The sequence below is a fragment of the Poecilia reticulata genome, chromosome 13, assembly GCF_904066995.2.
Source record: "Poecilia reticulata chromosome 13, P_reticulata-male-v2, whole genome shotgun sequence".
NCBI classification, from domain to species: Eukaryota; Metazoa; Chordata; class Actinopteri; order Cyprinodontiformes; family Poeciliidae; genus Poecilia; species Poecilia reticulata.
The window spans coordinates 947,677-974,647 of NC_088842.1; the positions used below are offsets into that span (position 1 = coordinate 947,677).

Consider the following 26,971-nt stretch of genomic DNA (forward strand, 5'->3'; position numbering starts at 1 on the left):
AGTAAATAGTTAAAGGAAGAGCTGATGCAGGGCAGTGGTTAGCATGACCCTGCAGCCCGTTTAAAAGAAGAGAAATGCTCGTAGCTGTGAGTGAAAAGGACCTGTAAAGTTTCCACATATTCTGTATCCTCATAAATGCATGTTAAATTTGGAACATTATCTATCAATCAAGTTTCAATTTGTCAAGTTCATTTGTATAGCACATTTCACCAACAAGGCAGTTCAAAGTGCTTTTACAACATAGAGCATCTAAATCTATATTTATATCCAACTAGTATTCTTCTGCATAGTGCGGTGTGCGTAACTTAACTTTACGTCATGATGCACATAAAAACATGTTACATCCAATTCTCTTGAAGAAGTGAGAATCTGTGGGCCTCAGCCGTTGTCTGACTAAATGACCAGCGCGTCACTGGATCCACTTCTGCTTTTCAGTTCTATTTCAGAACCTTTGGTCAAATATTATGTCTTTATTGACTCAGGTGACAGGTAGCGAGGTGTAAATCTGCTGCTGCTGCTGCTGCTGCTGCTTACTGAAGGTCTGATTTTGAAACTTGTATTTTTATAACAGCTGACAAACAATTATTATTATTTATTTATTTTTTTTATATACTTTCAAGAAGTCACTAATTAAATGTGTGAAGTCCAAAGGAGTTTAACAGTCTTTGGGTTTTCGTCAAAGAATGTTTCCATCTATTCTCAAAGACGTGAAGCAAGAAAACCTTTAACCAGCGGCGCCATTGATCAGCAGCACACACCTCCGCTCCCTGCGCCGCTGCCCCCCTGAGGTCGACGCCACCCCGCCATGTCGGCCTCGTCCCCCCAGCTCAGCTTGATGAATCAGTTCTGCTGCTCCTCCTCATCCTCATCAGCCAGACCTGAGGCGGATGAGTAAACCACTCCTCAGTCAGCTCCACTTCATTCACGCCTGTTTTCTACGTCTGGTGATGCATCACCAGTTCCACGGCGGTGGGGGAGGGGCGGGACGTGAAACATGAAATAGTGACACAGACAGCAGAAACTGAGCATGTTCTTTGTGTTTGTTCATCCTTCCTATCAGTCGGCGCCTCGCCTCGCCTCGCCCTCTGCTACTCTCAGGGTCTTGCGAGGAACCGACACTTCCTCTGACTCGTGATCCAGATTCTTCTGCCCACACTCTGGCTTTCTCAATTCCTCCCGTGACATAAACGCTCTCTTACTCAGCGATGCGTGCCGGCCTTTCAGAACACACAGGGGGCAGTGGAAACAGTGATCTCCTTTCTTAATAGTTTTATCTTAATGTGGGCAGGTTTAGCTGGAAATTAAATCAAAGACATTCAGAGATGTATCACTGATTGGAAGGAAAACTGATGAAACCACTGACTCAGTGGACCTCATGCAAATGTTTGTATGACATGCTAATGCATAGGAAGTAGGGCTGACACAATTATTCAGATCAATCGTGATGAATCGATTATTGAAATAATTGTGAACAATTTGGTCATTGAGTAACTGTCAACTTAAGCATATACAGGCTTAAAAATGGCCCTTACAGACAAAAAGTATTTTTTGTGTGTTGTACCCCAACCAACTCGCGTGGAAGTTTTAGTTTCACCTGGTTTAGATTCTGTAAAAAGAAAATCTATAAAGAACCTTTTGCTGTCCAGTTATTAATACATAGTTCTTATGTGAAGTCACACTTCTGGGAACTATGCAGCTGACAGCCATCTTGGTAGGTGTCTGTAACCAATTGTCATGATGGTGGCAGTTTAGTTGCTATGACAACAATAAACAAGCCACATCCTCTGTGTCATGCGGGTCGATCCTGACAGCAGCGATTTTGTTGATAAATCTTTCTCTTGCACATTGATCAAGAGAATATCCACAGTGCATCTTTATGCTTGCCTACCAAGATGGAGGTTTTTATGCATTTTTAAAATCGTAAAAAAAAAAAAAAAAGGCTTAAGTAGTTAAAGGAAAAATCAGTAGAATGTGGAATTTTTTTATACAATTAATTGATTGTCTGAATAAGCGACAGAATAATTGATTACTGAAATATATGTTAGGTGCAGCCGTGGAGCGATGTTGAGCCTAAATGTGCGTTTTTGTGTTCACATCAATAAGGAATAAAATAAAACACGTTCAGTAACAGTGTGGAGTCAGCAGTGTCAGAGCTGGGTTAACCACTGCAGCGGTCATCGCATTTAAATCAAGCACAACGGGAGCAGAAATGACTTTAAAACCACTAGAAGTGTCCATTGCGCTATTCTTAACGTTTACTGTGCTCAACAGTCTGACGGAGACAGTGGGAGGTTTTCTCAGGCATAACAAACCGTAGAGCAGCTCTGTCCTTCCCCTGCTGCTGCTCCCTGTCAGTCAGCTGCGTTTCTTGCTTCAAGACGAGGAAAACATCAAAGTTTTACCGTGAGAAGAAGACAGATTTGGATTTTAGTATTATTTTCCATATCTAATTGGGAAAAATATTTAGAAACAAACTGAAAGGAATCTTCTAAAGTTAGCATGTGTGATGATGACAGTAAATGGACTAGCTAACACAAGCTTCTGAGTTTTATTCTTTATTATTAGCAGGGTAGGCTTGATACATATACTTTAAAACAACCTAGTGTTAATGCTTGAGAAGAATTTAAGATTTAGTCAAATTTAGTATTACTACAACAAACTAGAATTTCAGCTTTGATCTTACATGTGATCTAAAATTATGAATACCTGAAATAGCTTTCAACTTTCACCCATTTGATATATTAGAGCTAGATTACATTAGTAATATAGTAACAATAAAACACATAGCCAGCAACAGCAGGGTTAACAGTGATGTTTTCTGGGGGAGATTAAATACAGTCCTTAAAAATAAACCAGTTTTAAAACAAGCATCTTCAGACAGTAAACCGAGTGAATTTAATCATATTGGAACAGACAGGAGAAATAATGGTAAATATGTAAATATGTATTAGGCTGCATCTATTGCAGTTTTCTGGCCAACCACTGATTACCTATCTTTAAAAAACCTGACCTTCCAATTCCAATTTTGATATTAACAATTTTTGTATCAAATGTCACTAAATATAGCAAGAAAGCTGCTGAGTTGGCTGAGTGAGGTTACTGCTACCAGCTACTGTTGACAGTCATGTGCAGACATGAGCTGGTGGGCCAGTCTGTCCGTCAAACTCTTCTCACAGGAGATCATAAGAGGACAGTGGTTGATTTTTAGACCTTTGCTGAGGAAGATCAGATTGGTGGATAAGATTGGCTTCACATGTAAGAATCTGCCAATCACTGATCTTCCAATATTAAGGAAATCGGCACCAATAAATCCGTATTGTTCAGCTGGACTAATGAGTAAAAACGTCTCTTTGGGCTGTGAAGGCGGCAGCAGACCCCTGGGCACCACACACAATCCCAAGAAACTGAAAGTTGTGGTTCCGAAATGAGCTTAAAATGTGAATGCAGATGTTTGAAACGAGGCGTTACAGCAGACATTGTTGAATAGTCAAACATTAGCTGAATTTCCGTTTGCTTCACCTCAACCAGGCACGAAGGAAAGACTGAATAATTCACCAACCTGCCTTTTTCCCCTCATGCCATTTGTACCCAACTCCCACAGCATCCCGCTCAGTGAACTGCTTTGAACCCTCCCCAGCTTGTTTCTCTTTCTTGGATCTGTTTCCAAGGTCACACTTTTCTCCCCGACGCCAGTCCTCGACACTTCTCTTTTTAATTCTCCATCTGTTCCCAGAAGCTCCTCAGAAGCTCAGCAACACTGAGACGTTTCGCAGCTGATCTCCCTCTCGGCTTCCCCAGCGCCTGCCTCTGAAACCTGTCGTGGTCACGCTGTTTATCCTGATCTCTGCTGTGTTCCCTTCCAGCCTGAAGTCTCTGGTGTCAACTGGAGGTCGGAGTGTACAGGCAGCATGTGACTGGTGAGTTTAAACACGTGTTTACATTTATCCATCCTTAACTAAACCACTAAATATGCACACAGCACAAAACACATACTCATCACAAGTCAAGGTGTGAGAAAGCTGTGTGTTGTGGCGCCCTCTGGTGTTGTTTTGTGCTGTATTACATCTGGATATTTCAATAATGAATGTTGAAATAAAAAATTTAAGATATCAATACATTCCAACATTTACCATCAACTTAGACTGAATGACCTGAGAGGGAAAAATACATCTCTCAGTTATTAATGACAAGCTAATCTACAAAGCTGCATTAGTTCTACAGGTGAATTATTTATGAGAGAAAAGATGCTGAATAAATGACTGTCAGTTGTGATTTTAACTTTATGATGTCAACAAAACATATCAGGCTTACAGAAGAGTGAAAGTAGAAAATATGTGGATGAAGACGCTCTGGTCGGATGAGACCCAACATTCCCCCACAGTGAAACATAGACTTGGCAGCATAATGCTGTGGAGATGCTTTTCTTTAGAATGAATGGGGAGACTGGGAGGATGTGCGGGGCTGGATGGTGCTCAAACAAAACCTGCTGGAGGCTCAAAAAGACTTGTTCCTGGGGGGGGGAGGGGGGTTTACAGGGCTTTGTAACCCATTTCTGATTTGATACAATTCAGCTTCAGTTTCTCTTGATGTTGACATGATGAAACTCAGCAATACTCAGCGAACTGTTGTCAGGCAGGTTTTGCCTAAAAAGTGATGTGTCACAGATGATTTCTCAAACTGTGCTGTTAAAACTGAAGAATTCTGTAAGGCAGTAATGTTTATTATAATCTCATCATATCTTTGTTAGGAAAAAACTGTTGACAACTACATATCATATTCCATTTTTTCACATTCATGCACTAGTTAATCACATACATTAGAGCAGAAATCTGTTCCCACCAGGCTGTTCTCCCACGTGGACGACCCGTTCCTGGACGACCCGCTGCCCAGGGAGTTCGTTCTCTACCTGCGACCCAGCGGGCCGCTCCAGAACCAGCTCTCACACTTCTGGCAGCAGAGCCGGGTCACCTGCGGCAAAAACAAGGCCCACAATATTTTCCCACACATCACTCTCTGTCAGTTCTTCATGGTGAGCTGAAACTAAAGGACCCCGTCTCAGCCGCGTTGAGTCCGTCCCACCACAGGACCAGCCTTCTGACTCCTCTCTTCCTCCCAGTGTGTCGACCCCAAAGTGGAAGCCCTGTGTGAGGCCCTGCAGACCACCGTGCAGCAGTGGAGGGGCCGCTTCCCCCGCCCGCTGCCTCTGGAGCTCTACACGTCGTCCAACTTCATCGGGCTGTTTGTGGAGGAGCAGGTGGCCGACGTCCTCAGACAGTTCGCAGCCGACTTCGCCACAGAGGCCGTCAGGAAGACAGGTAGGGTTCTCCAGAGGGATTGTGGGGCACAGTGGTGTCACTAGCCTGTTTTAGGGGGGATGACATCCCCAATAAAATATTCTCAACTGCAGAAACAACCAGTCAGAGCCAGGAGGTGGGGCTTACCGCTGCCAGTCATTCTTGTGTACACACTGCTCAGACCCTCCCCTTTCTTCTCTGCTCAGCTGCAGCCAATTCACCACTAGCAATGAATGCTAACAATTTGGTGGTGTTTTGTTAGTATGTTTTTTTGTTTTTGTGTTTTGTTTTTGTACAAATTCAATGCAATGCTGAGAATGATTTTTTTTTTAAATCACATAAAGTATAATTTTTAGCTGTCAGTTACCCTTTACTTCATATCACAATAGTCTGGGATATCTGGGTAAAATATGGGTACGACTTCTGTTTCTGCTTGAGAAACGTCATACTTTCCCTCCTCGTCTCCTGGGGGCCGAGCCCCCTTGTCCTCAAAACCTATTGATGCCCCTGGTGGCAAACACACGGTTTGATGGTAGATAATTTGTTATGTATGCTGGGATTTGTCTGGACCAGAGGCTGACAGTACACAGCAGAATGACCACCAATCCCCTGTCTCCTCCAGAGGTCAAAGTGGAACCTCACAAGAAGCAGCTCCACCTGACGCTGGCCTACAACTTCCCCAGTGATCACCTCTCCTCACTGGAGAAGCTGGCCAAGGGCATCGAGGTGAAGCTGGGCTGTGATTGGCTGGCTGTTCTGTTCTCCCGGGACATTCGTTTTGCTAACCATGAGGTAGCTCATACTCCGAAAAAACAAAAACAAACCATGCTTCCCATGTAGGACTAGGCGATAGGCTTACAGATAAAATCTAAGATTTTTTTAAACCAAATTCTTCTTTGAATTAATTGTTTTCTTCTCAGCTTATGTTTTTTTAAAAATGACAAAAAATATTTTCAATAATGTCTGTTATTTCATTCATCCCTTCTGGGAGTTGTATCAGGGCCACTCTTAGAGCATTTTTGTTTAATTATGAAGATATAGTCTTAATGAACAGAATAAAGATGCAATTTTACCAGAAGAAAAATGTCTGAAAATTGAAAAAAAGTTGTAATGAGAAAAAAAGATCAGGATCTGACAGGAGCAGCTCAGTTCTGGACATTTGTTTCAAAGTCCTGCTACAGGAAATAATTTTATGCTGAAGTTTTAAACAATGAAGTATTTCCACTAAGTATTATCTCTAAAATGTATACCAAAGTATTTTATTTTTGTTATTTTTATGTTGGATTTCTCATAAAATTACTACTTTATTCTCTTAATATTTGGACTTTATTCTGGTCACAATAAAACTTTATTCATGTATTTTTTCAACTTTATTGGTGCGTACCAGTTTTCTTGTAATACTGTGACTTTATTCTCCTAATTAAAAATAAAACAATCTTAGCCTGGCCCTAATCTTCTGCTGCATTAGTTGGTCTTTGACTTTAATTCAAAGACCAAATAAATAGAAGCTGAAAACAGGATGGAAGGCCTCGGGTGTGCAGACATCGCTCTGAACTATGAAAACTAAAGGAGTTCATTGGCGGAAAACAAATCCACATTTCCATAAACTAAATCTTCAAATCGATATATTGCCCAACCCTAATTCCATGTCACACATAATGTTCAAACCTTGATCACCTCACAGTCTTAGTTTTGTAACCGTCACGCCTCTGGATGTGCCTGCAGACGCTGAGGGTCATGTACCCCTACATGCCCCAGAACGATGACGAACTGGAGCTGGTTCCTGGGGATTTTATCTTCACGTCTTCCATGGACCAGACCAGCACCAGCGAGGGCTGGGTCCACGGAACCTCACTGGCCACCGGCCTGTCTGGACTTCTGCCGGAGAACTACGTGAGCCTGGCCGACGAGTCTGACACCTGGGTGTTTCACGGGTGAGGAGCGTCTCCTGCTGACCAGGAGGACATAAACCAGTCAGACAGACAAAAAAGCATGAGGGAACACCGGCTGCAGTTCTTTGCAGGAGCACTGATTACCCAATTTAAAAAAAACTTGATGGCCGATACCAATTTTGTTTCCCTGAAAAATCCAAAGTAACAAAGTCCACACTGCGCCTTGTAAGCCAGCTGATTCAGTTTGAATTTAGGAGTAGAATTGAAATTAAATTTCAATTCTTCAGATTCAAAGCAGTACAGACTGCTGGAGAAGGTCTTTCCTGACAACAGTCATCACAGTTTTCAGTAACTCTTTGAAGAATCTAAATCAGGGGTATCCAAAGTGGGTCCCTGAGGGACGGCATCCTGCATGTTTTAGTTCTCTCCCTAGTGGTTGTAACAACCTCCTCAGCAAGTCTATGTTCCTGTTAGGCCTCTAATGAGCCATCATTTGATCCAGGTGTGTAAAACCAGGGAGAGAACTAAAACATGCAGGATGCCGTCCCTCAGGGACCCACTTTGGATACCCCTGATCTAAATTAATGAGTTACAACTAGAGGTGTGCCGATCGATCGGTCACCGATCATAATCGGGCCGATTTCCGTGAAAAAGTGCATGATCGCCAATCATTGGCTCTCGTTGCCGATGCCGATCACCTGCATCTCATTTCTCAGCCTGTCTGTGCAGCTGGTCTCCTCTTTCCTTCACATTGCGCAAACACGCAGCAACAAATCCTAAGCCATGTGGAACTATAACGCACTGAGTGAATGGGGAAGTTTGCGTGTTGCGGCGGAAAATTGAAGCAAGTCAAAATGCATCAACACAACGAAGCTAATAGAACATAAAAACAATGACATACTTGACGGAGTTTGGCTACATCGAGGCTCACTGCAGTAAAAAAGACATATGGAGGATCAGATAGCAGGTAAAGCAGCGCACAGCTACAAACACTCACCAGGATTAGCATGACGGTCAGAAAGCCAAACAAATAACCCGCAAAATTATTTAAGTCTTGGAGCTGCGATGTAAGACGCTGGTTCTGCTCTCGCTGTTGAACCGCTGCTACGCTACAGGTAGTAATATTTGACAGACGGAGCGCCGCTTCTGCTCCACCTGGTAGTGACTCTCACACCGAACCTCTGCTTAAAGCTGCAGCATCTAACCTAAAAAAATACATTTTACGTACATATTAAAACTTTCGCTGTCCTAACATGAGACAGATAATCTCTAAAAAATAATCGATCTCCTCCCTGTTCTGCATATTTACTCCGCTCAGTCAGAAACAGCCAATCAGAACTAGCAGTAATGAGCTAGCCGCCATGCTATCAGGAAGTTTTCATTCAGTAACTCAGGATTGTTTATTGTAATGGATCCTGTATTTGCCTTTGAATGTTAAGTTTTATACTTGAATTTTTTGGCAATGTTGAGAGGTTTTATTTTGGCTCTTTGCATTATTTAGCCTCTTCAGAGCCTTCATATGTTATCAGTCTGTTAAAGATAGTATTACTGATAACAGTACAATTTGCACAATGCCCGTTTTGTTTAGTTTTCTTCTTGGAAAAAGTTAATAAAAACAAGTTTTTGTTTAAATTAAGGTGAATTCATGGTTCCTTTTTCCACATAATGTAACTGGCAGTGTTTATGATAAAAATAAATAAATAATAATAATTATGTGATCGGTATCGGTGATCGGCATCGGTAGGAAAAAACCTGATCGGCACATCTCTAGTTACAACAACATTTAATTTCCCTTTGGGATCAATAAAGTATTTTTGAATTTTGAATTGAATTGAATTTTAATTGCCTGTGCACAGCAGCAACTCAGGGCCTGACTGCAACTGGACAAAACTTCAGGATCCTGACTCGGCCCGATGCCTGCCTCCCAGATGTAGAGGTTTTGATTCTGAGTTGTAGAATGAACATTTTTAGTTAGTTTTGTGTTCAGATTCTCCATCACATCAAAAACGAGGGCCGCACTGCTTGCTGTCTTCAGGCTGAATACTGATCTTACCTGACCTGCTGATTCTGATTTTGGCCGACACTGACTTTTTTTTCTGGATGTGCCTGCAGACCCTGGCACATCGTCTGCAGGCTAATCGGGCCACTCAGGTCCGATTAGTGGGTACATCAGTGAAAGAGTGGACAGCAACGTGGCTTTTTGAAACATATCCATTTTGTTCCTGAAACTGCCAAGTTTTAGGAACAAAACTGCTAAGTTGGCAACAGCAGGTGGTTATTGTTGACTGCACGTGCAGTTGTGACCTGGTGGACAGGTCAGATTTGGTCAGAACTTGTTTTGTGGCTTTATGTGGCTTTTGATAAAGTAGAATATATTATGCATTGGAAAACTATCAAATATTTTTTGAGTTATTTAGAAGATAATCTCATAATCATATGTAGCTCCATATTACATTTTGGACATTTGGATCAAAATTCTAGGTGCGGAATTGTAATATATTGTCAGAGCAGAGGAACAAAGTACAAATTATATATAATCTTATAAAATATGCATTTATGAGTATGGCCAGGACAGTCACCACTGTTATTTGTCAATCCCTCCTGGGGGTTTTCAGTTCAGAAATCATGCAACTGATTTTCTCAGCTGATTCTCAGCCCGCTGATTTTCTCAACGGGCTGCACAGTGGCACAGTTGGTAGAGCTGTTGCCTTGCAGCAAGAAGGTTCTGGGTTCGATTCCCGGCCCTGGTCTTTCTGCATGGATTCTCCATGTTCTCCCTGTGCATGGTGGGTTTTCTCCAGGTACTCTGGTTTCCTCCCACAGTCCAAAAACATGACTGTCAGGTTAATTGGCCTCTCCAAATTGTCCCTAGGTGTGAGTGTGTGTGTGTGTGTATGGTTGTTTGTCCTGTGTGTCTCTGTTGCCCTGCGACAGACTGGCGACCTGTCCAGGGTGACCCCGCCTCTCGCCCGTAACATTAGCTGGAGAGGCACCAGCAACCCTCCCGACCCCACTGAGGGACAAGGGTGTCAAGAAAATGGATGGATGGATGGATGATTTCTCAGCAGGCATCAGTCAGCTGTCCGTCTTCCTTCTCTTCCCAGCTCCCATTCCTTCTTCAGCTGTGGACCAGGTGACAAAGCTGGTAAAGAGAAAGGAATGTTTGACAGCCTGCTGGACGGCCGACGTCCCGACAGCACCAGTCCTGGAGACACGCCTGCTCTCAGTGTGATCTGCCACCCTATGCAGGTAGTGGTGGCTGTGATGCTGTCTTTAATATTGATGAAAGCTACTAGTCCCACAGAGAGATTACTTCACTTATAACAAGGTAGTTTTCTCATAAGTGAAATAATCTCCCATTGGAACTAGTCTTGTTTTTTTTTTTTACCAATATTTAGGAATTATTGACTCAAAACAACAGACTGGCGACCTGTCCAGGGTGACCCCACCTCTCGCACGGAACGTTAGCTGGAGATAGGCACTAGCAACCCTCCTGACCCCACTGAGGGACAAGGGTGTAAAGAAAATGGACGGACGACTCAAAACAAACTTCTATATCTTCATGAAAAGATAGTTTGGTCTTATTGTTAGTGGACTACCATAAGACCAAACTATGGTAGAAATGAGAACAAAAATACTTGGAAAGCTTTAGTGTCTTTCTGTGGTTCATGAAATGAGAAGCTTCTCGTTGGGTTGAAAGAAAACCACCCAGCAGTAATTCAACTTTAACTCCTCCGTTTGGAACGGATGGCTCCAAACGGTTCCATCCGATTGGAACCTGCTTGTGCAGTGAAATCCAGTTTGTGACGTCTGTTTTTTGACCAGGCAGTGTGTTTTGTATAACCCCCAGTTCAAAGCGTTTCTGCTACTGTGCCTCTACCTTACTCCATCATTTCTGGGCCTGTTTCACCACAGCAGGTCCTGCGGTTCAGTGGCAGCCACACTCGGCAGCCCAAACGGACGGTGTTCGTGTGCCGGCATGGTGAGAGGATGGACGTGGTGTTTGGGAAACACTGGCTCACTCTCTGCTCGGACAGCAAAGGTGAAACTTTGAACTCTGCCAGGTCTGACTTTACACCAGAGGTGAAGCCTAAATGCATGTCGCTCTGCAGGTAGATACGTACGCTCCAACCTCAACATGCCTCCCAGCCTGCCTCTGTGGGGAGGACAGAGAGACTACGACATGGACGCCCCCATCACTGTGTTTGGGTCCACTCAGGCTCGATTAGTGGGTACGTCAGTGAAAGAGAGGTCAGCAATGTGGCTTTTTTAAACATATCCATGGTAACAGTGTGCTGCCTTCCCAGGTGAGGCCTTGTTGGAGAGCAACACAATGATAGACTTTGTGTACTGCTCTCCGTCACTGCGATGTGTTCAGACTGCACAGAACATCTTGAAAGGTGAGCCGGTTCTGTTTGGGTGTCTGTTCTGACAGCCCTCATGTTCTCCCTGACCGCCGGGTGTTTGTGTGAGCAGGCCTGCAGCAGGACGGGAAGCTGAAGGTGCGGGTGGAGCCGGGTCTCTTCGAGTGGACAAAGTGGGTGTCAGGGAACTCCATGCCAGCGTGGATCCCCCCCACTGATCTGGCTGCTGCCAACTTCAGTGTAGACACAGCTTACAGGTAAGGGAGATGTCTGTTTCCATGACAACACTTCGCATTTAACTGTTTGGATGGAAACAGATGGTTCCAATCGATGGAACCGTTTGGAGCCATCCGTTCCAAACGGAGGAGTTCAAGTTTCCTGGAGGTGAATAGACAGACGGTTGCAGTCTTGGTCTGCCACAGAGACACGGTGATGAGGCGGAGGCTCCAATCAAGTCGATGTTGCTTTTCAAAAATAGGATTTCAGACTCGACTCAGACTCCTGGTCCAACATTAGAGGTTTTGTAGCAGACTTTAGAAGTCGGTTTGTGCTCTACAGAATCTAGCTAACCCCATCCCTGTTTAGTCGGCTGTAATCGAACTCTAGTAGATTTTTTTTTTTTTTTTTTTTGGGGGGGGGGGGGGTTGGGAAAGTGTGAGTGTGGAATCAAACTCTGAAGCAGAACAAAAGACTGAACTTTGGTCCACCTACAAACCTAGGTATTGGTTCTGTTGAAGTGAACTCTGGTTTTAATGTTCAGTTTATATGTGAACTCCAAGCAGACCGGAAACGTCTCCAGAAGCAGAAAGTGGACTACAGTTCAGGGCATTATGGGTAAACACAACAAAACAAACATGCCAGTCGAGCACTAGGGGTAGAAATGGCTAGTTCCCCTCGACCAGCTCAAACCCTCATTTCATTTTAAACACACACACTCCAATTTATTTCTGCTAAGCACACCATTTTGTTCCCATGTATGAAAACTTTGGCAAAATTGTTTCATTTTGTTCTGTTTTTTGGTGGGGACTCTTTTGGGAAGCTTTTTTTTGTGGTATTTCTGTGAACTATGTAAATATTGCTGCTCAATTATCTGATTTAATTTAGTTATTTTAAAGCTTTGTGTTCCACTCTGTTTGTTCTGGTTCTGATTCCCATTTGCACCAGCTGACTCTTGTAACACACACCAGTTCAAACAAACCCCCTGCTGCCTGTTGTTTACTGGAGCTGAAACCCTCCATTGTTTTCTCACAGCAGATGAAGAGGAACATTAAGAAAGTCGCCATAAATTGTTGGTTGTCGAAGCAGACACAAAATGTCCGTTGGGTCGATCTTGTCTCTCCTGAAAGTTGCCTGATGTCATTCTGCCTGTCTCTGCACAGGCCTCTGATCCCGGCCAACAAGCTGACTGTGTCTGAGTCTTACGAGAACTACATGAGTCGCAGCTACCAAGTCACCAAAGACATCCTGTCAGACTGCAAAAACACAGGTAGCCCAAGCTCCTCCGCTGTCGTCGTTGTTGGTGCTCATATGTCGGTGCTGTGCTGACGCATCGTGTTTGGGTTTCCGCTCTGCGTAGGAAACAACGTGTTGATCGTAGCCCACGCGTCTTCCCTGGAGGCCTGCACACGGCAGCTGCAGGGCCGCAGCCCCCAGAATGCCAAGGACTTCATCCAAGTCGTACGAAAGGTCCGTCTGCTCCACGCCGTTTTGGCTTCCACAGCACACTTTCCTCCTCTGCTCAGCTCCTCTGGACAGCTGTGTGTGATGATACAGTGCTTTTCAAAGGGAAGAAGATGCGAGACAAAAGTGAAATCCATTAAATTCTTAAATTATACATCTTTTTTTTAAACAAATGTAATCTTTTTTCAATCATTATAAAATATAAGTTAAAATAACTTAAATAGATGGAAGATAGATCAAGCCTATATCACCACACAGAGGAGAAATGAGTCAAACTTCTAGTTAACCAGCAGCCATGCTGTTTTTTTACCTAAACAGTTTTTCCCTGAAAATGTGATGGCATTAATATAAAAATATATATTTTCTTATCAAAAGAGGGGATTGTGACAGAAAAGCTTATCTGGTAATATATTCAATCTGATGTTGAATATATTACCAGATAAAATTTAATATATTCTGATGTTGAATATCTGATATATTCAATATATATTCCCATAATATATTCAGAATATATTGAAGATCTTATATTTGGCATGTCAGATATTCAACAAAATGAAGTTGGCAAAAACATCTGATTTTAATTTTTACCAACTAAAATCGTGATAATTTAGAAATGTTAGAAATCTTAGGATCTACTTTTTCTACAGAATACACAGAGATGGATCATTTTAACTCCATAATCATTTTGTTTGTTTTAAAATGATGAAATCCTGGTTCACAGCCAACGCCTCATATCCTAATATAGATAGTGACCTGCTGGCATGCTGGGAGAAATATTTTAAATATTGTTCCTATATTTTCATATAAGAAAGTTTTCAAAGACAAATAGAGATGTAGGGGAACCTGAAGTTGGCCACAATCTGATCTGTGCGTCTCTGCTTAGTTGGAGTTATAAAAGCTGTGGTGGAAATAACGCTAGAAACCTGGATGTGCTGTGTTCCCAGATAGCAGAGTGATTGAAACATTGAATCAATGCTGAAAGTGGTCGGTGACTTGTACAGGTCCTTCTAAAAAAAATTAGTATATCGTGATAAAGTTAATTATTTTCCATATTGTAATGATAAAAATTAAACTGTCATATATTTTAGATTCATTGCACACCAACTGAAATATTTCAGGTCTTTTATTGTTTTAATACTGATGATTTTGGCAAACAGCTCATGAAAACCCAAAATCCCTGTCTCAAAATATTAGCATATTTCATCCAACCAATAAAAGAAATGTGTTTTAATACCAAAAAAGTCAACCTTCAAATAATTATGTTCAGTTATGCATTCAATACTTGGTCAGAAATCCTTCTGCAGCCTTCAATGCAGCATGGAGGCCATCAGCCTGTGGCTCTGCTGAGGTGTCATGGAGCCCAGGATGCTTCGATGGCCTTTAAGCTCATCCAGAGTTTTGGGTCTTGGTCTCTCAACTTTCTCTTCACAATATCCCACAGATTCTCTATGGGGTTCAGGTCAGGAGAGTTGGCAGGTCAGTTGAGCTCAGTAATACCATGGTCAGTAATACCAGTTTACCAGGTTTTGGCACTGAGCAGGTTCCAGGTCGTGCTGAAAAATGAAATCTTCATCTCCATAAAGCTTTTCAGCAGATGGAAGCATGAGGTGCTCCAAAACCTCCTGATAGCTGCTGCATTGACCTGCCCTTGATAAAACCCAGTGGACCAACACCAGCAGCTCCCCAGACCATCACTGACTGTGGGTACTTGACACTGGACTTCTGGCCTTCTGGCATTTCCTTCTCCCCAGTCTTCCTCCAGACTCTGGCACCTTGATTTCTGAATGACATGCAAAATTTGCTTTCATCCGAAAAAAGTACTTTGGATCACTGAGCAACAGTCCAGTGCTGCTTCTCTGTAGCCTAGGTCAGACGCTTCTGCTGCTGTTTCTGGTTCAACAGTGGCTTGACCTTTGACCTGGGGAATACAGCACCTGTAGCCCATTTCCTGCACACGCCTGTGCACGGTGGCTCTGGATGTTTCTACTCCAGACTCAGTCCACAGCTTCCTCAGGTCCCCCAAGGTCTGGAATCGGACCTTCTCCACCATCTTCCTCAGGGTCCGGTCACCTCTTCTCGTTGTGCAGCGTTTTCTGACACACTTTTTCCTTCGCACAGAGGTACCTTGATACAGCACTCTGGGAACAGCCTGTTCGTTCAGAAATGTCTGTGTCTTATCCTCTTGCTTTAGGGAGTCAATGATGGCCTTCTGGACAGCAGTCAGGTCAGCAGTCTGACCCATGATGGCGGTTTTGAGTAATGAACCAGGCTGGGAGTTTTTAAAAGCCTCATGAATCTTTTGCAGGTGTTTAGAGTTACTTTGTTGATTCAGATGATGAGGTTAATGGCTCGTTCAGAGAACTTTTTCATGATATGCTCATTTTTTGAGACAGGGATTTTGGGTTTTCATGAGCTGTATGCAAAAATCATCAGTATTAAAACAATTAAAGACCTGAAATATTTCAGTTGGTGTGCAATGAATCTAAAATATATGACAGTTTAATTTTTATCATTACATTATGGAAAATAATGAACTTTATCACAATATGCTAATTTTTTGAGATGGACATGTATATTGAATCAACTTTAGGGTTTCAACCATAACTGACATATCAATGTTGATTCAACCTTCATCTGAATGTGGATCGACATGCAGATTTGGGTTGATTTTATATTAAATGAAAGCTAAGGATTTATGAAAATTTTTAGGTCTGATAGGTCTAAAAGTTTCTTCACTGGTGTTAAACGCTATTTTATTGGCAGATGATAGGTTAAAAATGACAACATGGGTTTAATAGGGTTTTTTTTATTATTTTATTCAAGAAAAGAGGGGCAGATCTTTAAACATATTTGACTCCTTTTTGACTGTCAGAATAACAGTCTGTTGTCCACAGAAGAACAGAGTCCATGAGGTTAAGCTTTGTACTGTATGAACCAGGAAAACGGTACAAGTTGCAGTAACCCCAGTTTGACTCTGGTTGGTATCACTTTAATTGCGATGTCTTCCTCTTGTTCTGCCGCGTAATGAAGCCACTTCTTGACAGGGAATCAATATTTAAAATAAAGGCTGCTTATCAGAAAACCTAAAGATAAAACTCAGGGAGGATCAGGGTTTAGAGCAAAAGGTGATTTATACTGTAGTTGGAAAAATTATAATTTATACAGAATAAACTTCCATCAAATAGCTGGTTTAATCTTCCATCAACTACAAATATTTCCAAATAAGTTTATTAAATTCATTACAAAATGTCCATGTGCTGATAAAGATCCCACACCAGTAACAATAGACCAGTTCAGTTTAACCAGTTACCAATCCAAGAAACAACAGACTGAATCAGTTAGCAGGTTTAGTTCAGTGTTTCACCTGCCGAACATGTTTTAAGTGTTTCTTTCTGCCTCACCTGGATTTAATCTGGATGATTAACAACCTTCTGCACTTCTTGATGACTGCAGACGGTCATGCAAATATATAACTCAGTTGTTCTGGAACAGAGACACATCTAAGCACATCATAATAAAAAATGAAAAACAAGTGATTACTATCACAACAATTTAAAGCCTACCTGGAGCAGCCAGCCTTACACTTCCTTGTCCACCACATGCTCTCTTAGACCAAACAACAGGCCCCGCCCTATTTTAAAAACTCAAATCTCACCAAATCTCGCAGGATTTCATACTTAGGCCTGGAGTGGTGGGCAGGATGAAAATACAAAAGGAGACATGACCTCAATTATTAAAAATGTCAATCAGATGGGAATTAGTGGAAAGATGTATAATTGGATAGCAAATTTTTTGCTGGATAGAAAAATAAGAGTTAAGATTGGGAATGATTATTCAAAAGAGTTTAATGTGGAGAATGGGATACCTCAAGGTAGTGCAATTAGTCCAATATTATTTAATATAATGATCAATGACATTTTTTCTGATACTGATAAATGTATTAACTCTGCATTGTATGCAGATGATGGGGCCATATGGATGAGGGGAAAGAAAGTAAAACATGTAGTACGAAAAATGAAGAAGGCAATTAATAAAGTGGAAAAATGGTCGTATGAATGGGATTTTAAATTATCAGCAAGCAAGTCTTGTTTTATGGTTGTTACAAATAAAAGAAATATCGATACAGGAACAATAACATTATACGGACAGCCTTTGGAAAGGGTTAAAGAATTTAAATATCTAGGATAGTTCTTATACATGGAAAACACATAGATAACTTGGAAACTAAATGTAAGAAAGTTATAAATTCACTAAAGGCTGTGGCTGGAAATAACTGGGGTGCAGATAGAGAGTCATTATTAAACATATATAGGGCTCTTATGAAATCAATAATTGATTATGGCAGTTTTACATATGGAGCAGCAGCTAAAACAACACTACAAAAGATAGATAGACTACAGAGTAGGGCTTTACATATATGTACAGGAGTGGTGAAAACGACACCTATTAATGCTCTTTTAATAGAAACTGGAGAGACTCTGCTGGAAATGAGAAGAATAAAATTTGCTTTAGTATATTGGATAAAAATTTAAAGTAATGAAGAAGAGAATGTAACATCAACTATAATACAAAACTGTTGGGAATATGCAAAGTTCCAGAGTAATGGATTTGGATGGATGATAAGTAAATTGACCAAAATGTATGGATTAGAGGATAAGAAAATAGCTTAGATTAATCCGACTAGTGTTATTCCTCCATGGCTATTTCCTGAGGTTAATGTTGACATGAGACTTATTAAAATGAAAAACAACTGGAATTTAAATGAAATAGGGGTAAAGACTGATGTATATTTAAGAAAATCATATTATAATTACCTCAAAATTTATTCAGATGGTTCTAAAAATCTCAAAGAATGTGTGGGAATAGGAATAAATATGCCAGAGTTTGAAATCCACATCTCCAAAAGACTATCAGATCACCTATTTGTTTTCACAGCAGAAATGATGGCAGTTATATTAAGCTTGCAGTGGGTAGAGGAGGTTCGACCAGACAGGGTGGTGATATGTACAGATTCTAAAGCAGTATTAGAAAGCATTCAGGGAGAAGGAAATAATAGGAAAGATTTAGTATTAGAAACTCTGCATAGTTTATTTAGACTACATAGAGGTGGCATTGATGTTTGGTTCTGCTGGGTACCAGCTCATGAAGGGGTTAAAGGAAATGGAAAAGCAGATAAATTAGCAAAAAGGGCATTAGAAATGACAATAACAATTATAATTCCTTTTGGGAAAGGGGAAGGGAAATCATTTATTAAAAATAAAGAAATAGAAAAATGGCAAAAAAGGTGGAATGAAGATAAAAAAGGGAGAAGATGATATAAAGTGCAAAAGTCAGTATTAATTAGAAATATTAATGAGAGAAACAGAAGGGAAGAAATAGTTATGACCAGATTAAGAGTAGGCCACACCTATTTAAATGACACCTTATATTTAATAGGGAAGAAAAGTAATGATAAATGTGAAGGATGTAGTGAGAAAGAAAATGTAGAACATGTATTAATGAACTGTAGAACATATGAATCTGAAAGGGAGAATTTGAAAAGAATGGTTGGAAGGACAGGTCAAGAATGGAGTCTTAAAGGAATATTAGGAAATGAAGGAAACATAATGGATATTTATAGATTAAGGAAAACAGAATTTAATAGATGTAAAGAAATGTTGCTACACACTCGTGTACAGTAGGTGGTGGTATGCATCTTAAAGTTGCTTGCAATCCGCCATAATAGAAGAGAAGAAGAATTATTAAAAATATCTGGTTTAGCCCAAAATAACCAAGATTACTATAGGCACAAAACAGTGCCCTTACTTTTCAATAAACACATTTAAGATCAAAGTAATATTGAAAAACTTTCCATAAAACTGCTCAGAGGAGAATTCAATTCAGAAGCCAGTTGCAAACAAGCCAGCAGCAAAGTGGCCGTTTGGTTGGGACAAACCACTAGTGTAAAATCGGGGAGTCGGACTGTACAACTCCTAGCAGAGACTTGTAGATGTTTTTGTGTCAACACATTATGCACAGTCAGTAATAATATTTACAGACAAGTAAGAAAATGTACAGAAAGGAATCACAACCTAATGTTCTCAACATGTAGTGCTTAACTTGAAACATGATTAACCCCCACTTAGTAATAAAATGTTCTGACCCAGATCTCAAGGAGGGGGAGCAGGGAAGAAGGGATGAGAGGGGGTAAAGAGGGGAAGGTTGGGAGGGAGGAGGGGTGCAACAAACTGCCCAGATTGCACACAATGGTAAATCAATGTTGAATTATAATCAGAATGGTTGGTTTTTGTTTGAAGTCGAAAACTGACGGTGGATCAACCATCAAACAACCATCCAGCTCTGGCCAAGTAACCAATGTTGAAACTGTGTCATTAAATCAGTGTTGTTTTGTGGTTGAAATCTAATGAATGAAATGCCGATGTCTGATCAATGTTGAATCAATGTATGCTGTTTTGCCACACTCCTTCCCCTCCTCTCCTCCTCATCAGAGCATTTTATTAGTGAGCGGGGGTTACCACATTTTAAATTAACCACTGTAAAGGATAGTTGGTGATGATTCATTTCTGTACATTTTCTTACTTGTTCATAAACATTCTTACTGACTGTGTGCGATATATTGACACAAAAACATCTACAACGTACTACAAGGAGTGGAGCGGTCCACCCCTGCTATTTACATGAGTGGGATGGCCTAACCACACAGCTGCTTTGCTGTTGGCTTGTTGGCGAAAGATGTTAATTCAATGTTGAATTGCAATCATGTGCAATTTGGGTACAGAACGGAATGACAACTCAACGTTGTCAACACATAGTGCTTAAGTTAAAACGAGATCAACCCTCACCTAAAATTAAAGTTGTTTCACCTGAAGCCCAAGGATGAGAGTAGGAGAGTGGAAAGGGGGGGATGGGGTGTGTGTCTTTGGCAAGTGTTGAATGGCGGGTGGTGGTGGAGGGGCACGAAAAACAGCTTACATTGAACATTTAGATTACTACACTCTAAGAAATAATCTTGTAAATTTACAGTTACATACTGGCAGCTATAGATGCCAGAAGTTTACTGTAAATGCACAGTAGCTGTACAGTAATTAATCCTGACAGCAGATTACCGTCAATGCAAATACGGTATGGATACTGTAAAAGAACAGTAAACTTCTGGCGTCTATAGCTGCCAGTAGTTTACCGTTTTTTAAAAGAACGGTAAAATACTGGCGTCTATAGCTGCCAGTAGTTTATTGTTCTTTCGAAAGAACGGTAATCTAAAATATTTCATTTATTCCTGAGCAAATCGGTTTGACTGATTAAACTTAAAAACACAATAGTTTGATTAAACTGTATTGTCTTACCTGAGATTTGGAGAGTATTTGATACTTTGCTTGCATTCCTTGTGTAAATGTGCTATACGTGTTTAAACATTTTAGAACAGACTAACAGATTTTTTAAAATATGCAACAGCCTTTATTACAAAAGGTGAAGAGTAATAGAGAAAACAGGAGAAAAAAAAACAACATACTTCGAGCCTGTTTTTTTCCTTTGCCGCTGTGTGATACACGTTGTCACGGTTGCTAAGCAACATAATGCCACGGTAGAGGCTAAGCAGCTAGCTGAAAGCTACAGCTTCTCTTCCGGTCGTCGAGGACCTAAAGATGCTAAACCTGACTTTGGACACAGCTGTTCTTTGTTCGACTCCCCCTAGTGGTCTGGATCACTTCTGTTTTCAGCATTTTTTGTTGGCATCTCTTTTTTGTTGCATGTGTTTTTCTCGTCTTTGCTGGGTGTTTGTACTTGTTGGCCACCGTAAAATACAGTGGTAGAAGTAAATATACCTTCAAATACTGGCGTTCCAGTATTTTTACGGTGAATTTAGTTTTACTACTGCATTAACTTTATGAGTAAGCTACTGCCATGAAAACTGTAATGCTACTTTTTAAAGTACAGTCATAGTTTTGCGATAGAACATTAATAACTAACCCAGTGTAAGCTTCTTGGAAGTGCTATAATTGGTGCGGTTCTAAAATGCATAATCTGCATTAACCAGAACGTCACATAACACAAAAGAGGATGCGATAAGTAACCGTCAGAACAGAATTTTTATTTAAAGGCACCACTATGCCTCAAACCACATATATTTCCAGTATATTCAAACATTCAAAACGAATAACTCAAAACCATTCTTCAGAGAACTGGTAAAAAATAGGCCTTCAAAGTCAATATATAGTTTCACTAACACAGGAATAAAAATCGAAGACTTTCAGTTTACAGCGACATAAACTGGGTTTAACTCATTAATTTCTACAATCTTATGAACATAAAAACACAGTTCTTAAAAGAAACATCCATACTTTGGGTATCACTAAGCAAATCAATGAAAAAGGACTTCCAAAATCTAAAATTCAACATGGCTGAAATAATGTGGAATTCTAGTATTAACAGGGTTTTAAAATGTGAACTATTAATGGTTTCCAAGAGTCCAAGTGGCACTTACTTTATTAGATGCAGATGAAGGCACCATCCAACATGGAAAAAGAAAAGACATCCAATTTAGATCCTAAATAATATGGAAACAGAAATATTTCAAAGGAAAGAAAAGGACAACAACTAACCTGAATGAGATGCCACTCAAAGTCTATGAGGTTTTTGATGAGGGTGGAAACCTGAACATTGAGTCACTTTTTCGTTTGAATGGTCTTTCCTGTCTTTTTCAATACCATCTTCCCATGACTGGCTTTTGTGCCCCTTTCTTGGTTAATCCCAATGAAGCGACTAAAAAAATCAAAATGGGAAAACTCCTGAGAATATAAATAGTGTGGCATTCTGAATACAGCTGTTGCAATATATAAATAAAGCTGTTTTTAATTATGTAAAGAGAAAACATCACCACCTTCGTCAAATGTTAGAAGGTAGAAGATGGACAACACTGTCCTGTCTGGAATGTTGGCTGGGCCCTCTCAAAGACAATATGGCCTTCAATGCTGACCATGCAGAAAACTGCTTGCCACAGGGACTGTAATAAACCAAGTCCTTAATTGGAAGAACATAAAACAAATCCTCTCATTGATACAGTATGCATTTAAATGATCATCATAATAAAAAGGGTCCACTCTGTCAGGTAAAGTAAGACCAAGAATCTTAAACTCCTCAATTGTCATGCAAGTCACATCAATGTTGAAAACTGTAGGCTGGCTGAAGGTGAAGTGTGCTTTCAAAGTTAATTAAAAGCTACCTTGAATGATCTTTTGATCACTGATGGTGAAGTGTCTTTGGTGCTGCTCTTGTTTTCACCAACATGCAGGAGGAAGGGCTGTCCTGGTTGCACGGCAATGAGGAAGGCTTCAACACTGGCTTGCATCTTTGACATAATGATAAGACGAATAATAAAAATTATTAAATATATTTAGCAGCACAGCTACATTCAGATAGCAAACAAAGCCAATGAGAAAGTGCTTCTACAAACAAGTAGGTTCATTAGAATAACCATATACCTGCACATATCTGAAAACATGGTCCACAGTTTGACATGAGCTGTTTTGGATTCTTCTTGTGTCCTTTGGATGTAGGACGAAGCACATGAACCAACAAAAGAATGCCTGGTTTTCCCAGCCTGGAGGAACAACAGGATAAATAGTAGACATATTAGGATAATAAATAAACATTTTGAAGAGAAGTGAGCAAAACTAACGAGACCCACCAAAATACCGGGTTTACCCTGGAGAGCATTTTTCACCACCTACAACATAAAGCATAAAAATGTCACAAATAATTACCATAAACACAACTCAGACAATAGGCATTATAGAAATTAGTCAGCTTATAGAAATATTCTGGGCAGCATTTCTTCTGCCAATCTGTCAGAAGAAATGTGTAGAAGTCATCATAACACACTTCAGTCACCAACATGACATACTAATGAAGAAAAAAAGAGTCAGCCAATATATTATTTATTATCATTATTATTTATAAAGACAAAAACATTTTGGCTTAGCTTTGCTCGCATAGATCAAACCACCGGTACAGCACAGCCACTCTCCCCATTATGCCGTCTATAGCCGAAAACTTCAAGAAAACGACTCCGCAGCTAAATAATGTTAACTCAAACGGCCTTTCTGACAGTTTTAATGTTTGTTTAACCATAGACATAATATAAGAGTAAACCCCGCATTGGCTGCTCTGGCGCAGGAAATATGGCGGCCATCTTGGAGCGGTACTCCCGCCTACTTTGCTCAATCAAAACATAAGATGCCTCAGCACTGAGGGATATTGTTGTTCGGATCTATGAATTATTGATTTGAGGGCTCCACAGACAACATTTCACAAGTAAGATGGACATGTTATTGTGTATATACTGTCATTATAATATTACTTTACTGTATTTATGTCCACCAGCGAGATACCAGCTAATATTAGCCACAGTGCTTGGTGTAATACGGGGTTCAGTTCCGCTATGAAGGCTAACTGAGATTCTGTAAATCTAAAAAAATTAATTATTCTCTAACATTGACTTAGATTATCTGACACAAGAGCCTATATTAGAAATGAAACAATGTAACACATATTATAATACTTATATTATGTGTTATAACATTCACCAGCAAAGTTTACACAGGTAAAGACTTATTTAAATGTAATTCTTTCACTAGTAAGATACATCCCAAATTTTCCGTTTTTGTTTTGAAAGTTTCATAAAGACACGATGTGAGGAAGAAGAGGGAGAATCCATAAAGAGAGACGGATTCACTGCAGCACGGATGAATCTCACATCGGATTTTGAACTCAATCTCAGCTGCTGAATCTCTCTGAAGCTAGAACTCGTCGGCTGAAAAACATATCTATATATATGTATATACATACATACAAACATACAAACGTATCCAATATATATACTGCTCAAAAAAATAAAGGGAACACTTAAACAACACAATATAACTCCAAGTAAATCAAACTTCTGTGAAATCAATGTCTGTTTGATTTCACAGAAGTTTGATTTACTTGGAGTTATATTGTGTTGTTTAAGTGTTCCCTTTATTTTTTGAGCAGTGTATTATTCAGTATAAATCACTATTTATTTGTGTCTGTATAGACACAAATAAATAAATATTTATTTATATAAATACATATTTATATAAATAAATATGTATTGATATTACTAAATTATTTATTAAATAAATTCTGAACGACTGTGTGCTTTGTAATATGCTCGTTCTATTGTTATAGCCACTAAGCATATTTAAATATGCTGTACTATGTATTAAAAACATACTTAAATAATACAATTATTTATAAATGTAGCTTTGATAGATGTTTGAATATGGTTTCCAGTAACAAAAAAGCGTGTTATGATCGATTAATGCGCTGATATGTCATTTTGCCTGCTAAACACATTACGCTGAGTGGAGTGGTGGACCGCTCCAAGATGGCCGCCCTAAATCTCGAGAGCGGTCCATGAGGCGTCTATCCTTATATTATGTCTATGTGTTTAACCACCCGACACCCCGTGCTACACCTGCTTGGCTAGCTTTAGCTGCTAACAAAAATAATAAACCAAGGGTGCTCACGTTCAGTCCTCGAGAGCTACCGTCCTGCAACTTTTCGATGAATCTTTACTCTTTACTCCAACAGACCTGCTAATCAGCCTTTCATTTGATTCAGGTGTGTTAATTGACGCAGGGAAGCATCTGAAAGTTTCAGGACAGCAGCTCTCTGGACTGGAGCATCTCTGTACTGAACAGTCGTACCGCGACATCCAAAAAAATAAACTTTTTTATTTTTAAGCATAAGCATAAGCTGATACATAAAAAAATTATAAAAAATCAAAAACATGATGGTCTTAACATGGAACTTACCTTGTTTTTTTTTTTGTTTTTTGTTTTTTAAAGAAATCTTTATTGAGATACAGAATACATAACAGTATAAACGCAGCAGACATTGTGGTATAATGTCCGCCAGGGAGTTACAAACATTGAGACAATACATCACCATTACATTACATAAATACATTAAAGAGAGAACAAAAAGAGCATGTTTAAATAGTTTTGGGGAACTGACCTTGTTATGATAAGATCCAGACAAGACGCCATACTGCTGTCTCCAAGCAAACACGTGACGTCACAGATACGTTGCGATTGTGTGAGCAACTCTTTATCAAACACCATCTTTTTAGGGAAACTGACAAACCTATCTTTGAATTTAGCTAAACAAGTGTTTAATTAACATTGTGTTTTTAACATACAACACCAACACCGGTAATCTAACATTTTTGATAATGCTCTGTAGATTTTGATTCATTCCTTAAAAGATTTCTTATGGAAAGTATTTTTTTTTCTTTCCGTTTAATATTGTCTTTAAATGCTGCTTTTCTAAGATGCAAATACAAGTAAAATGTCTTGCCTAGGGAAAAAAATGTGACAATAGAAGAAGACATCAAATTGACAATATTCTACCGTATTTTGGAATAACAGTATGTTACTGCTGGAATTCTGCCGTAAATGTACAGCCATTTCTAAGAGTGTAGTTCTTCCCCAAACCTTATCCTCAATCAAACTGACCTGCGTGTTTTCAGTTTTCAGTCAGCAAAACGTTAATCAGAAGTCAATTAATATCATGTGTGCTGAATTAGAGAAATACCTAAAACTTGCAGGACTTGGAGGACCAGTGCTGAAAAACACTGGATTCAATGTTGGCATTTCAATCAATGAATATCGACAATAAATCAACATTGATTCAATGACACATTGGCTAGAATTGAATGGTTGTTTGATGGTTGATCCACCGTCAGTTGTCGACCTCAACCATACATGCAACCTTTGTGATAATAATTCAACATTGAATTAACATCTTTTGCCAACAAGCCAACAGCGAAGCAGCTGTGTGGTTGGGCCATCCCACTCACACAGCTGCACTCCTTGTAGTACATTCTAGATGTATCAATCTGCATCTAGATTGACACATCTAGATGTAGATGTGTCAATCTAGGGGTGGACCGCTTCACTCCTTGTAGTACATTGTTGATGTGTCAATATATCGCACACAAACAGTCAGTAAGAATTTTTATGAACAAGTAAGAAAATGTACAGAAATGAATCATCACCCACTATCCTCTACATCAGTGTTTCTCAACCTTTTTTGGCCCAGCGCCCCCCCAGCCTTTATCCAGGTCCCTCACCGCCCCCACCAAAGAATTTGTAGGCTACTTTGCACTGACCATTATTTTATCATTAATATTACTATCACTATTGTAGATGTTTTGATTTTTATGCTTGTTTCTGTATTTATCATCAAAAATAATTTACCAGAGAACAAAAAAGCCATGGGAATAGAAATTATTTTCACAGGCGTCTACGAAAAATGCAATGAACATTCAAGTTAAACTTGGTAGGCCTAACAGCAGCCAATCAGAGTGGAAAAATATTCTTATTTTGTGCCATTTTCTAGTTGTTAAATATTCCACAAAATGACCAGATAAAAGATGTTCAACATGCCAGTTTAAACTTTGAACTATTTGCAAACGACTGAGCTCTGCAACATTAAAACATGGATAGAACTGTAACTACATTAATCATAGCTCTTCTTCTCTTCAGTGTTTGTCAGTTTCTGGTAGTGCAGCTCTGTGCTGCCTTCAGGAGAATGGGACATCAGAGTATCATCCATAAAACTTCACCCACATGGCATTTATTGTGCAAACCAGAGCTTTCAGTGGAAAAACTAAAGTTCCAGATCCTTTTAATGCCATACAAATATGAGACAGAAA

At 39.9% G+C, this 26,971-nt stretch overlaps 1 protein-coding gene across 3 annotated transcripts in view; it reads left to right on the forward strand.

Annotated features, from left to right (window-relative positions):
• ubash3bb (ubiquitin associated and SH3 domain containing Bb) overlaps positions 1-26,971 on the forward strand; it is a 70,029-nt gene that overhangs the window by 37,032 nt on the left and 6,026 nt on the right. The window contains exons 2-13 of one of the 3 annotated variants that reach the window (XM_081614461.1): positions 3,864-3,917; positions 4,843-5,029; positions 5,117-5,315; positions 5,917-6,086; positions 7,020-7,228; positions 10,291-10,438; positions 11,102-11,228; positions 11,299-11,418; positions 11,494-11,586; positions 11,663-11,807; positions 12,930-13,036; positions 13,127-13,236. In XM_081614461.1, the coding sequence (XP_081470587.1) occupies positions 3,864-3,917; positions 4,843-5,029; positions 5,117-5,315; positions 5,917-6,086; positions 7,020-7,228; positions 10,291-10,438; positions 11,102-11,228; positions 11,299-11,418; positions 11,494-11,586; positions 11,663-11,807; positions 12,930-13,036; positions 13,127-13,236 (1,669 nt within the window). The remainder of the gene's footprint in view (positions 1-3,863; positions 3,918-4,842; positions 5,030-5,116; positions 5,316-5,916; positions 6,087-7,019; positions 7,229-10,290; positions 10,439-11,101; positions 11,229-11,298; positions 11,419-11,493; positions 11,587-11,662; positions 11,808-12,929; positions 13,037-13,126; positions 13,237-26,971) is intronic. The other 2 variants (XM_008425127.3, XM_081614462.1) reach the window with 2 other exon arrangements.